This window comes from Balaenoptera ricei, chromosome 17, assembly GCF_028023285.1.
Source record: "Balaenoptera ricei isolate mBalRic1 chromosome 17, mBalRic1.hap2, whole genome shotgun sequence".
NCBI classification, from domain to species: Eukaryota; Metazoa; Chordata; class Mammalia; order Artiodactyla; family Balaenopteridae; genus Balaenoptera; species Balaenoptera ricei.
Window position 1 is genome coordinate 2640988 of NC_082655.1, and position 14025 is coordinate 2655012.

The 14025-nt window shown below is 60.4% G+C and overlaps 1 protein-coding gene across 6 annotated transcripts in view; it reads left to right on the forward strand.

Annotated features, from left to right (window-relative positions):
* SLC45A4 (solute carrier family 45 member 4) overlaps positions 1 to 14025 on the forward strand; it is a 104785-nt gene that overhangs the window by 65268 nt on the left and 25492 nt on the right. For 3 of the 6 annotated variants that reach the window (XM_059902329.1, XM_059902330.1, XM_059902331.1), the window contains exons 3-8: positions 985 to 1173; positions 2525 to 2704; positions 3293 to 4326; positions 5138 to 5237; positions 6178 to 6389; positions 7754 to 8593. In XM_059902329.1, the coding sequence (XP_059758312.1) occupies positions 985 to 1173; positions 2525 to 2704; positions 3293 to 4326; positions 5138 to 5237; positions 6178 to 6389; positions 7754 to 8116 (2078 nt within the window). In that variant the 3' untranslated portion in view covers positions 8117 to 8593. The other 3 variants (XM_059902333.1, XM_059902334.1, XM_059902332.1) reach the window with 3 other exon arrangements.

Consider the following 14025-nt stretch of genomic DNA (forward strand, 5'->3'; position numbering starts at 1 on the left):
TTGGACATCATGTAAATGGAACCCACAGTGTGTGCCCTTGTGCACCCAGCATGTGCGGGATTCCGCCGTGTTGTCCTGTGTGTGAATGAGCCAGACTCGTTTCTCGTTGTTCCAGTGGCGACGGGCGTCGTGTTTGTGTTACAGGGAGGAAGCATGTAGAGTGGGGCCGGGGGGTACATAGACTTTGAAATCAGGCAGCCCTGGGTTTACGTCCTAGGCTCCTACTTCTTCGCTCTGTGACCCAGGGCAGATTACCTACCTAAACCTCTCTGAGCTTTAGATGGCCCGCCTGTGAAATGGATACAGTAATCCCTGCCTACCTGGGCAGTTAGGAGGATTAAGCACCAGACACAACCCCCTGGTTCCAGCTGGACACACACTGAGGCTTCCCCTCTTGCTGCCCCTCGGCAGCCACTCAGAAGCCCACTGCTGGGGTCATTTAGTGCGACAGTGGCTGCGAGGGCCCTCTGCAGGACCCTCGTGATAGCTTTCAGCTGTGAGGCCCTCGATCCCGGGAGCGGGGCGTCAGTCCCCCGCCCGCCTTGTTCTGGGCTGACGGGCTCAGTGCCTGGTCCCCGAGGGTGGCGTTGAGCAGCCCCTGAGACCCCAGGCCCTGGTCAGGGCCAGAGGAATGAGAGGGTCTTGCCCTCGTGCCGACGCCCCTGCAGGAGCCTCTCCACGTGCGCGCGGCGGCCCCGGGCCCGCTGGGTCCTGTGTCCTGCGCCATAGGCTTTGTGCCCGCCTGCCGAGTGCACCCTGGGCAGGTCCCAGGGCACCGGCTCTACGGCCCAGTTCTGGCCTGGGGCCAGCTGATGCTTCCCCGTTGGGCTTTGGCTGGTTTCAGACACCGGGCCTGGCAGGTGGGGACGTCTGCCTGGGGGCGCTCTAGCTGGCAGGGGTGTGTGCGCGTGGCCCGAGCTGCCTGGGGCAGGTGGTCTGCAGCGCGCCCGCCCACGTGTGTAACGGCCCGCGTGTCTGTTGCAGGCCTTCCGGAGCAGTACTACAGCCTCACCTGGTTCCTGAGCCCCATCCTTGGCCTCATCTTCACCCCCCTCATCGGCTCCGCGAGTGACCGGTGCACCCTAAGCTGGGGCCGCCGGCGGCCTTTCATCCTCGTGCTGTGCGTGGGCGTGCTCTTTGGAGTGGCACTTTTCCTTAACGGCTCTGCCATCGGTGAGTGTCCTGCAGAGCCCTGACCGGGACTCGATAAGATGTGCAGGTTTAAAGAGTTCAGACCGGCTGGTCCCGGACTGGGCAGCTGTGCCGAGCCCTGGGCGCCCGGGCGGTGGCCAGGCCACGGGCCCCACGTGGGAACGCCGTGGGAACCTGTTCTCAGGGAGCGTTTCCTGTTGTGATCCGTTTGTTTTTAATGCGTATCTGACACCACGTCCTGTTTCCAGCATTATTTCAGAAATTATCTTTTCTCTTTTTTTTTTTTCTCCTTTTCTTAGGCTTGGTATTGAAAATGTCCAGACCTAGTGTGATACTTTTTTTGTTGTTTGTTTCGTGTACTCGCGGTTTGTTTTGCTTCTTTTTGTTGTTGTTTTGTTTTCAACTGAAACAACTGCACGTGGGAAAATAGCTTTTGCTTGAGAGCAACCGACAGCACTGGTGAAAAACAAAACCCTGTTTTCTGGCAATGACTTTCTAAGTCGAAGGCTTAATCTGTGTTCTGACATAGGCGAGCCTGCCCCAAGTCTGCATCAGTTCAGGCGGGGGTCACTGATGCTAGAGGCTCAGGGACTGGGGAGGGCGGCGCAGAAAACTTTGCTGTGCGGCCAGAGCCTCGCTCAGTTGCTCAGAGGCTGCGTGAGGCCGCCTGGGGCGAGCTTAGCGCCAGCTTGGTGGGGGCGGCCGAGGAAGGCCTCCCTGAGCTGAGCGCCCACCCACCTCCCCTCCATCCAGATGCCCCCGGATCAGGAGTCCGGGGGTGCCGCCCTCCTGGCACCTGCGGGCACAGTTTAGAGGGCACGTTGCGGCTTTCTCGAGGACCTGTGTGTGCAGGTGGGCCCGGCCCACCGTGGCCCAAACGCGGCGGCTCGGAGCTCCGGCCCGGTGCCCTCTGTCCTGCTGCGCCTGTGTTGCTCCCGGGCGTTGCAGGGTCCAGGTAGCCAGCAGGTTCCTTGCCCTCACGCAGGGCGGGTGTGTCTGAGACCCGCCTCATCTGCAGAGCTCAGGGGCTGGTCCTGGGTTCCAGACCATGAGCCCAGGGTCCCCCCCATCACTTCTGTGCACAGAGCGCCCCTCGGGCCCACGGCGGTGAATCCAGTGAAACCAGCTTTAGCTCAGCTGTCAGGGGGCAGGTTGGTCTCTGGGTTCAGGGCCAGACTCGCCTGAGGCAGGTGCGTGATTGCGGCTCACAGCCTCCTTCCCAGAGCCAGGAAAGACAAAACTCTCCTTCCGTCAGGAGAGGCTGTGCCGAGGAGCACGTGCCCTTTTGGCTGCGGGTGGGAGGCCGCCGTCTCCCCGGGAGGTCACTGCCTGCCACCGGGCTGAGATCGGCTGCTCCTTTTTGCCCTGTCAGGTCTGTCCCTCGGCGATGTCCCCACCCGGCAGCCCATTGGCATCGTCCTCACGGTGCTGGGGGTGGTGGTCCTGGACTTCAGCGCTGACGCCACCGAGGGGCCCATCCGCGCCTACCTGCTGGACGTGGTGGACAGCGAGGAGCAGGACATGGCCCTCAACATCCACGCCTTCTCTGCCGGTGAGAGCGCCCCCCCCCCCCCCGCCCCGCCCCCGCCTTCGCCATCCCCCATCCTCGCCCCGCTCCTCTGCGGTCGCCGGGGCGGGGGGGGGGGAGGCTGCTGTCCCAGACGCTGGTGGGCGAGGCAGTGAGCTGGGGTCCTGGCAGGGCCAAGTGACTGTGGTCTGGGGTGGGGGACGTGCTAGCCGGGTGGCCCCAGTCCAGGGCCCTGCGCTGGCTGCTCCCTGAGTCGGGCGGCCTTCCCATCCGACGGGAATGTGGGAATGTGAGCTCAGGGGATGGCGGTTAGTGCGGAGAGCGTTCCCAGGGCAGCCGCCTGTTTCTGTCCGAATTCATGAAGCAGGAACCTGTGAGGCCAGGTCCGAACCCGGGCTCAGGTGTCGTTCCTCCTTGCCTTGTTCCTCCCGTTTTCTCTGAGTGGCGGCCCTCAACCCCAGTGTGTGTGTGTGTGTGTGTGTGTGTGTGTGTGTGTGTGTGTGTTGGGGGGGGTGTTGAACACCCGTCTGGGTTCCCCCCGGCTCGGCTCCCTCCTTGGGGGCCGAGGCGCCTGCGCCGCTCACTGCTGCCCCGCCCCGCCCCGTCCCTCAGGCCTCGGCGGGGCCATCGGCTACGTGCTGGGGGGGCTGGACTGGACCCAGACCTTCTTGGGCGCCTGGTTCCGGACGCAGAACGAGGTGCTCTTCTTCTTCGCGGCCATCGTGTTCTCGGTGTCGGTGGCCCTGCACCTGTTCAGCATCGACGAGGAGCACTACAGCCCCCAGCAGGAGCGCGGCGTGGACGCGGCCGACGCACCGGCCCCCGGCCCCCGCGCCAGCGTGCTGGACGGCGGCGCCCTGTTCCCGGACGAGGTGCAGTCGGAGCACGAGCTGGCCCTGGACTTCCTGGACGCGGGCATCGTGCGGAGCAAGAGCGACTCGGTGCTGCACGTGCCGGACGCCACGCTGGGCCTGGAGCCCGAGCTGCTCTTCCTGCACGACATCGAGCCCTCCATCTTCCACGACGCCTCCTACCCCGGCACCCCCTGCAGCATGAGCCAGGAGCTCGTCCGGGCCCGGCCGCCCCGCCTGCCCCCGCTGCTCTGCGAGCCCGCCGGCGAGGACGAGACCCTGCTGGAGAACCACCTGAGCACAGCCGGGCTCCCCAACGGAGGGGGCTCCCCGCCCCGCGGCGGCCTGGGCGGCTGCAGCCGGGTGGACGTGAAGCCCTCGGCCACGGCGGGCTCCGGGCGGCGGCGCCGGCACATGTTCCGCCGGCAGGCCTCCAGCACCTTCTCCTACTACGGCAAGACCGGGTCCCACCGCTACCGCTACCGGCGCGCCAACGCCGTGGTCCTGATCAAGCCCTCGCGCAGCATGAGCGACCTGTATGACCTGCAGAAGCGGCAGCGGCAGCGCTGCCGCCGCCGCAACCAGAGCGGGGCCACCACGTCCAGCGGGGACACAGAGAGCGAGGAGGGCGAGGGCGAGACCACCGTGCGGCTGCTCTGGCTGTCCATGCTGAAGATGCCCCAGGAGCTGGTGCGGCTCTGCCTCTGCCACCTGCTCACCTGGTTCTCCGTCATCGCCGAGGCCGTGTTCTACACCGACTTCATGGGCCAGGTCATCTTCGAGGGGGACCCCAAGGTGAGCGCCCGGGGCCCCCACTCGGGGCACTGGTGGGGGGGGCGGCGGAGCCTGGCTGTGGTGACAGCTTGCTGCCCCGGCGCCCAGCGGGCCGCCCCCAAAGCTGCAGGGGTGCGTGGCGGGCAGCCAGCCAGCGTGCGCCCCTGTTAACACGGTCGGGAGTCGTCATGTGCGCCCGAGAGGGCATTCACGCTGGGGTCCGCGGCGAGCACACGGCAGGCTTTGGCGAGTGCCGGAGCGCCGAGGAGCCAGAGGCAGGAAGGCCCGCTCCCGCCGCGTACAGACGTGTACAGACGCCGCGTACAGACGCCGTGTGCAGACGCCGTGTACAGACGCCGTGTTCAAAGGGTTAAAACGGCGATGTTGTTGGCTCGTGGCCAGGCCAGCTGGGCGTGGCTCCTAGTCCCCGCGGCATCAGCTGACTCACACCTGTGCCCGTGTCGCCCAGAGTCGGGTCGGGAGGTCCGGGATGGTCCCAGCGCAGGCTCAGGCCTTCCCGCCCCACGTGGTCCTCACCATCCTGGACTGTCTGAGCTGCTTCGTGCGGCCTCTGGGCTCCAAGAGGGCAGAGGCAGGAGCTGCAAGTCGCATGCGCCAGACTCGGGGCAGGAGCGAGGCCGGGGGGGATTGCGAACGATCTGCCACAGGTCCCGGCCTGGGCCGAGGCTGCTCCTCCTCCGTGTGGTGCTGCCACTGTGGTACACGGCTTGCCTGCCGTCGAGACGTAAATTGCGACGTAAATGACCTCCTTTGCCCGGAGGTACAGCGCGCTGTCCCCACCCCCTGAACCCCAGTCTCGTTTCTGGAACAGGCTCCATCCAACTCGACCGCATGGCAAGCCTACAACGCGGGCGTGAAGATGGGCTGCTGGGGCCTGGTCATCTACGCGGCCACCGGTGCGACTTGCTCAGGTAAGCGGCCCCCAGTCAGGTGAGCCGTTTGCCTGGACGTGCTCCATGACTGGAAAGACCGACGGGCATCCTGCTCTGTGGACGGCGGGCCTTGACCAGACAGGGCCACCCCTCAGGGACAGCAGCGTTGAAATCCACTCATCCTCATCTTGGGAATAAGCCCCCTTAGCCTGATACCGGGAACCGGTGTCCTGAGACCCGCCGCGGGCTGTCCTCTGGGCAGGCGCCTGCCCAGGCTCCTCGGGGAGGGGTCTGACCACGGCTCGGGGGGTGGCGGCGCTGCAGGAGCTGTGCCCTCAGCCAGGACGCCGGGGGAGGTTGAGGCAAGCATCCTGGGTCCTGCCTGAGCGCATACCGTGTGTTTGCGCCCTGCCGGAGGAGACAAGCAGCGTTTCCCTGGGCTCAGCTGTGTCCTGGAGGATAGGGGGTGGGAGTGACAGGCTTCAGTCCCGGGAGCGACATGCCGGCACACCTTCTGGAAACGGGGCAGAGCCGCAGTTAGGGGTCTCCTGGCTGAGCCTGGGCCGGGCCCCCTGCCTGTGCTCTTACCTGAGGATGACCAAGATAACGGCCAGGGGCAGCGGGCAGCCTTCATGACGGTCACGGTGCTGCCGATGCTTTAACAGAGGACTTCTCAGGAGGGCTGGGTCAGGAAGGGTGAGCAGGAGTCTGTCCTTCCAGACCCAGAGGGGGTGGTTGCTCGCGAGGAAGACCAGCAACAACTCAGTCCTCGAGGCAGGACCAGGCACAGGGCCCCAGAGGGTGCCGAGTGGGCCTGGATCGGTGGAAGAATCAGGAAGGCCTGACCTTGCAGGGTAGGGAGGCCCCAGGGGGCTGCAGGATAGCACCAGCTTCCTGAGCCAGGCTGAGCGCAGCGGTAGAGGGAAGGGAGCGAGTGGGCGGTGCCTGTCAGTCACTGTGGTGGCCTCTCTCTCTGCAGCCCTGCTACAGAAGTACTTGGACAACTACGACCTGAGCATCAGGGTGATCTACGTGCTGGGGACGCTGGGCTTCTCCGTCGGCACAGCTGTGATGGCCATGTTCGCCAACGTCTACGTGGCCATGATCATGATCAGCACCATGGGCATTGTCTCCATGAGCATCTCCTACTGCCCCTACGCCCTGCTCGGGCAGTACCACGACATCAAGGAGGTGTGTGGCCGGTGGGGGCGTGGGTGGCTGGTGGGTGAGGTCCTGGGGCAGGGTCACCAGCTGTGGGCGGCTCTAGGGTTCTCACCAGCCCTGCTGCATGGGACATTCCAGCTCACGTCTTCCCTTGCACTTGCACCCTCGGCCTGTGGCCTACCTGGGGTAGACTTCGTGTGTGTGGTCTAAGGTAGATCAGAACTTTATGGCTTCCCCACAAAGGATGGAGATGGCCATGTGACCCAGTGTCCCCACCCGCACTGCCGTGTCGTGATCGTCATAAGTCAGGTGTCTGTCTGGGGGGATCTCTGTATTCTCTTCCATGGGTCTGTCTGTCCTTAGACAGATGATGCTACACTGTCTTAAGTAGTTTTATAATAGGACCTGAAACCTGGTAGTATAAGTTCTTCAACTTGGTTCTTCAAGATTGTCTTGGGTATTCTTGACCATTTAAATGTTAGAATCAGCTTCTGGGATTTTTTTTTATTGGAAACACATTGATTACATATATCAATTTAGAGGGAGTTCAAAGTTTATAGTATTGAGCCTTTATGATATTCCCTAAATATGGTGTATTCTATTAATTGTTATAGTATATTTATAGATTCTTCTGGGCTTTCTGCATACACAATCACATCATCCATGGATAATGAGCTTTATTTCTTGCTTTCCAATTCTTTTTAAAGACAATACTTCTGTTTCTCATTTGTATTTTTTTTCTTAATGAATTAATTAATTTATTTATTTTGGGCCGCGTTGGGTCTTCATTGCTGCACGCAGGGTTTTTCTAGCTGCGGCGAGAGGGGGTTACTCTTTGTTGCAGTCCTCGGGCTTCTCATTGCTGTGGCTTCTCTTATTGTGGAGCATGGGCTTTGGCGCGCGGGCTTCAGTAGTTGCGGCACACGGGCTCTAGAGTCGCAGGCTCAGTAGTTGTGGCGCACGGGCTCAGTTGCTCCGCGGCATGTGGGATCTTCCCGGACCAGGGCTCGAACCCGTGTCCTCTGCATTGGCAGGCGGATTCTTAACCACTGCACCACCAGGGAAGCCCCTCCAATTCTTTTTTTTAAAAACATCTTTATTGGAGTATAATTGCTTTACAATGGTGTGTTAGTTTCTGCTGTACAACAAAGTGAGTCAGCTATACGTATACTCCAATTCTTAATAGGTTTAATTTATTTTTCTTGCCTTATCGCAGTGGCCAGAACCTCCAATACTATATGTTCGATAGAAGTCGGGTAGGGACGGGGACAAACAGGCTGAGGGGAAAGGCAGGTTTTGTGTCCACGCTTCTGAGCTAATGTTCAAACCCCGGGAAGGATGATCGACGGCTTGACCCCCGGCCCTCACGCCTGTGTCCTCCTCTCTTGCAGTACGTTCACCACAGCCCCGGGAACTCCAAGCGTGGCTTTGGCATAGACTGTGCCATCCTCTCCTGCCAGGTCTATATCTCCCAGATCCTGGTGGCCTCCGCCCTGGGCAGCGTGGTCGATGCGGTCGGGACTGTGCGCGTCATCCCTATGGTGGCCTCTGTGGGCTCTTTCCTGGGCTTCCTGACGGCCACCTTCCTGGTCATCTACCCAGAGGGGTCTGAAGAGGCCAAGGAAGAGCAGAAGGGCCTGTCCTCCCAGGCTCTGGGCGAAGGCGGGAGCGGCAGCATCGAGAAGCCCACGGTCCTGAAGCTGTCCCGGAAGGAGGGCCCGCAGGGGCTCGCGGAGACCGAGTCGATGGTCTGAGCCGCGCCCCGTGCACACACATTCCAGGGCCCGCAGGGAGGCGGGGAGGGGCGGGGGACACCGCCCCTGCAGGCTGGCTGCTGTGGCCTTAGCGGCAGCGCAAACCAGAGTGGAGGCTCGGTAGTTGTAGGGTGGCTTGGCGCCACTAGGCAAAAATACCACATTAATTACTTTTTCCACAATTAAAAAGAATCATTTGAAATCTTTTTTTTTTTTTTAATCGAAAAAGATCTTTTAATTTCAACTTTGTCTTTTACTCTGCAGGTATATTATTCTGCATGTTTTAAAAGTATAAACCAGATTTACAACATAGACCATAAGTGATTTAGAAAAAAATAAGATTTTTGCATTTCTAAAGTTATAATTGAAAACAAAAAATATCTGATGTATTTTGCTATATCGTATCTGAATTCTTCAGATAGCAGTCATGTAGTCAGTGACTAAAACATTTTTATCAAATTTTTTTCCCTGTGGATGCCTACAGGTATTTGGACGTTCTGTCAGATCTCATCACATTTTGTTGGTGCTGCAGCTTTTGGAGAGTATTTTTCTCTGATTACTTTAGAAAAAAAAAAAAATTTTTTTTTTCTTCTTCTTCTTTTTTTTTTTCCCTGAAACTGTGGTTTTCTTGGAAGAACAGCATCTATCTCCTGTTTTCCTCAGAGTCTGCTGCATTGTGCCCGGGCAGCCCTGTTCGTGGGCGGCGGGCAGCAGTAGTAGTGACACCAAAGCCAGGAGGAGGCAAGGCCCCCGGGTTCTCGTGGGGTGACCAGGGCAATTCACAAGGGCCAATTCCAGACACGCCGCCCAGCGGGCTGGGATGGGCCGCCAGCGCCGGGGTAGCCCTTGAACTAGCAGACCTGCCCCTGGCTGCGGGCCTACCTGTGTGTTGCTTGCTGCCCGTGCTCAGCCCTCCTGCCCGTCGTCCTGTCCGAAGTTCCCTGGAGAGGCTGTGATTCTCGCGTTGCACTTTGTCTTTAAACCATTTGTGGGGGAAATCACGAGGGCAGAGCTCCCGGTGTGGCTCTGCCTCCGGTGCCCCACCGCCAGGCCCACACGCCGGACACTCTGCACCCTTCTGACCTCTGCGCCTGCTCTCCCCGCTGGCCACTGGAATCAGAGCCACCTCACAGTGAAGAAGTGGGTCTTGGGATAAAAAGAAGGTCGGTCCGGTCCACGGGTCAACTCGGCACGGTGTTTCTGGTTTCAGCAGAGAACCAAACTCGGGCTCCGGGGAAGCACGGTCGTCACATGCTGCAGCTGTTTGGAAATGCTTTTCAAACCACACTCTCTTTATAACTAAGCAGTTTCTGCTTTTCTTCTTTGGAACGGTCAGTCTAGGTTTACTGATCTCAGGAGAAAGAGGGAGGCCTCCCGCCCATTACCCGGATAAAGTGAGAGAGGATTGTAATACTTCGCTGCCTCAAGTTGATGTTTTTTTAAATAAAGTACTTTAAAATGCATGAGAATCATGCTGCAATATGATCATTCTAAAGCAAACATATATTTCAAGATGAAATTAAGCAGTTTTTAAATAAACTACTTGAATTTTCTGTGTGTTGAAAGGAATAGCCGTGTTTAATGTATTTGACCAGCCTCTGGTCTTGCCCTGTCTCTCCGTTGCTGGTGGCACTTTGTAGGTTGTGATTTGTGCCCAAGGAGCAGCGGTGCCTGTCCATGTCGGATGTGTCCACAGGCCACGTGTCCTCCCTCAGAAGCCCAGGATCACAGAGAGCCGACCGGAAGACGGGAGTGTTTTCGATGGCATCATAGCTGGAGCATGGCCTTGGGAATCTCGTGCTTGGACGGGAAAGTCCTTCCCACCACTGAAGGCCCTCTCGGTGTTCCCGAGGCCCCCACTGACCCACCGGCCATCCGGTGTGTGCTTCTCAGCACCCTCCCCCTCGCCCCCCCCCCAACCAAGCGGGTGCCCCCAGCAGGTCACTTATATGCAATTCAGTGGCCTTCATAGCTTTCGGATGGTAGGTCCTCCTGCTGTGATTCGATCGCAGCCTGCGTTTAGCTGCTCCTCGAGGGGTCTCCTGGCAGCTAGAAAACGGGGAGGCCGGAGAGCAGAGAATATGGGGGGTGGCGGGGATGGTGGGGAGAGGGCCACCCCTCGCGGGCCCGCCCCTATCCACAGCCATCGCTCCCTTCCAGACCCAGGGCCCCCAGGGCCCAGCTGGGGCTTGATTTATAGGAGCAAGAGGGGCTTGTGGCGAGACCACCAACCTGAAAAGCGTGTTGACCCTGGAGATCCCAGCCTTAAACTTGACCGTGATCTGAACCAGCGAAGACATCAAAGGACATTTGTTGAAGTCACTGTTAGGACAAGAACCACGCTGGAAGGTGCTTGTGATAAAGGCCCGCGAAGGGAAGGGCGTGGCCACGATTGGCGGCTCCGTGCAGAAGTGAGTGTGCTGCCATCGAGTTCTACGGATTTCAAAGCCCTTTGGATGTTTGTGACCAAAGTGTGTCTTACTGTGTCGGTCTGGGAGGGCAGGTGCCTCGCTGTCTGGATCAGGAGCCGTCACGGAGCCGGCCTGCAGCACTGCCCTCCCGGCCCCTCGCCTGGGGGCGAGCAGGCACGGCGTGAGCACTTTCACCTCGGCTCCGTCCTTGCAGTGAGGTTATTCCCAGGTTGCACTGACTGGAAGCTCTGTCGTCACCTTGTGTCTTAAGAAAAGCTGAGAGGCAGGGCGGGCGGGCGGGCTGCCTGCAGGAGGCGGCGTTGCCGACCATGCCTCGGGTGTGTGTGTGCTTCCTGTCGCTGTGCCTCGGGGCGACGTGGGGCGACTGCCGCAGAGCCATCCTCTGTGGCCTGCTAACTCGAAAGGTCCTCTGTCTGGTGCTCGGGCCAAGGGGACTGGTCAGGCCGTGACAACCCCTGGGTAGGCTGGCCGGGTGGCTGATGCTGGAGGTGACCCTGGAGTTGGCCTTGTGGGCCCCGGGGGTCTGCGGGCACCGCTCAGGGCCCGGTGCCCCTGAGCAGAGGGCTTGGCAGGGATTTGGTTCGTCGCCGTGTCGTATAAATGGACTTACTACCACAATAGGGTAACATAGGTCTGGTTTGCACCCCTGGTTCCCTATGAAAGTCCGCTGAGTGAAGAATCTTTCAAAGCGATGCCCCAAACACACGGCAGGGGTCTGCCCCGTGCGGGAGTGCCCCCGGGGGGAGGCTCGAGGGGCCATCGGGGTCGGCCAGGCGGGACCTTGTCCCCGTTCTGTCGGCAGGGTCAGCACTGCGATGTTCCCCGGTGGCTGGAGGGCCCCTGAGGTGGGGGGGACCAGCAGTGTCCCCCAGAGGGAGGCAGGACGGCTGGGTCATTGGCTCCAAATAGTCCTCGGGTGTGTTTTCTTAAAGGCACGAGTGTGTGGAGGCGTAGATCACTGGCCCCCCCAGAACCCCAAGGTGGAGCCTCTGAGAGGCTGCAGAGGCAGGAGTGGCTGGTAGAGCTTGTGGGGAAGGGCCGTCCTCTCTCTCCAGCCTTCGCCTTCTGGGCACCACAGGCCTCTGTAGCCTGGGCTGAAAAACGCTCCGGGAGGTGCCAGCCGATCCCTCCTGCGGCTGAGGGCGTGCGGCAGCCAGTGACGGGGACAGCTGCGCGGAGCAAGGCTGTCAGACACCAGATTCTCTGGACGTGAGCCACCTTCGAGCTGTTGGGCTTCCACCCGGGCTTCTGTCCACCTTTGGCCGCCCCAGCTGGGAGCGCAGGCACCCCTGTGAGGGGCCTCCTGGGAAGGTTGCTGCCAGAAACGGACGTGCCCGACTCTTCGCGTTCCATCTGCAGGCGGCTGCTTCTAGGACACACCATCCATCTTCTGCCCGCTTCCGGGCCTGGGGCCTCAGGCCTGCCTGACAGGGCTAACGCGAGGGTCCACCCCCTGAGCGTTCCTGGGGCACAGCTGTCAGCGGAGTGGTGTCGATTCAGCGCGGCCCTTGCACAGCCGGTACGTTTGGGGGCTGTTGTCATTACCTCCTCGTGGGGAGCCGCCCATCGCCATCCTGGCCCCTTGGCCAGCCCATCCTCGAGAGTGGCCGCCTCCACTGGGCCCTCCACCGAGCTGAGTGCCCACCCTGCCCTCTTGCCCTACCCCGGGCTGCCAGGGGCACAGCTCCACGTGCTGTGGACCGAGACTGTCTCTCTGGGTGGCAGAGTGACCCAATTGTTGGAAATGCCTCTTGCTGCCAGAGAAACTCCCCAGGCATCTCGGAACAAAACTTATTTAGTTCCATTGTGAACTGGCCACAGGACTTTTTTTTTTATCAACTTAATTAAGTTGGAGCACTATAATAGCTCTTGCTGATTTTAGCAGTGATATAAGTGTGTGTTAAACACATAACGTTTTATGAGGAAAAGGGATTATAAAGAAAAGTAATATCGCACATCACTTAATTTTCTTATTAGGTGGGCACAGGCGGCCTGGTGTGTGTGTCTTGATGCAGAGCCCTAGCTCTTGGGGCTTCTTTCCGGTTGATGTGGCTGCTTGGCGCCCTCTGCCCCATCCCTGTGCGCAAGGTCCTGTCTGTGTAACACGCTCACTTTCCGGTGTAGACCAGGCTCTCCCTATGTCTGTTTCGCTCTGTCACTCTGTGGTTGAAAGTTAATAAACCTTTCCCTGCCAGGTGACAGCGTGGGTGTGTCTGTGTCACTTCTCCAGAGCCCCTCCCTCTGCCCTCTTGTGGCTGGGCTGTGGACCCAGGCCCGCCCCCTGCCCTCCTGGAACCTGGGTGGGTGTCCATGGTGGGGAGGGCAGAGACGCCCCGCTCTGACCAAGGGCTGCCAGTGGGTGTGGACTAGGTAAGGGCTCCTGAAGTGTCCCCAGAGGCTCTCCCAGCCCCAAACCTGGGGGCCCGTGTCAGAACTCCCAGGCCCTCCAGGGTACCTGCCAGAGGCGAGGGGGTTGGGTGGGTGGGTGGGGGCGTCTCAGCTCGGCCCACCTCACCTGGCTCAGGTGGGCTTCAGGCTGAGCCAGCCGGTTATGATAACCACCCAGCATGCTGGTGACCTGTTGCACTTGGCAACAGAAGAAAGGAAGGGGGAGGGGCTCGCCCAAGGTCACGCAGCCGGTGAGAGATGAACGCTGGATGGGTTGATTTGTTCCGAGGCTGCTGACCTGCAGTGGGGCGCAGGCTGGCTCTGAGTTGGGGCACTGGGGAGGCCTGCCTGGGGATGGTGGAGGGGCGAAGGGGCCGGCTCGGACCCTTGGCGGGGTGGGGTTGGGGGCGAGATCACCACGGAGTCCTGGTGTTGCGCCTGGGCATCAGGAGGATGGAAACTGGGAGGCCCTGGCCCTGCGCTTGTGCCCTGAGCGCCCCTGCGGGCAGAACCTGGCCACACCTCCCTGCCGTGGGGACCAGGGGGTTCGTGCCTCCCTGTCGTGGGGACTGAAGGGTCCGCGCGTTGCCCCTCCTGCCGCTGTGCAGGCAGCGAGAGGCGGGCCCTCCCCGTGGGGAGGGGCTTGGAGCCAGGGGCCCCGCCCTCATCCTCTTCCCGGCTAAGCGAGCGCGCAGCGCCCCCTGGTGTCCGTCCAGCCCCTGCCCAGGATGCGCAAAGCCCGCGAGACCTGGCGCCGGGGCGGAGGTGCGGGGGTGGGGGGGGGCCGTCACGCCTCACCTGGCGCAGGTGCAGTCACCCGCCAGGGGAGGCCGCTCCAGGCCGCTGGCTGGAGGACGCACACACACGGGCGGTAGATAACGGAACAGCAGTGCCCCAGACCCCGTCCAACCCGCACGCCTCCACATCTGTCCCACATGTGCTAAAGCAGAAACAAGCTTTTTTTTTTTTTTTTTTTTACAAAAATTGGACCACACTATGTAGAGTTTGCAATGTACGTTTTTTTGTTTCGCAAAATAGTTGATCATCTTTCCTTATTAGCACATATTGGTCTACTACATTGTTTTAACA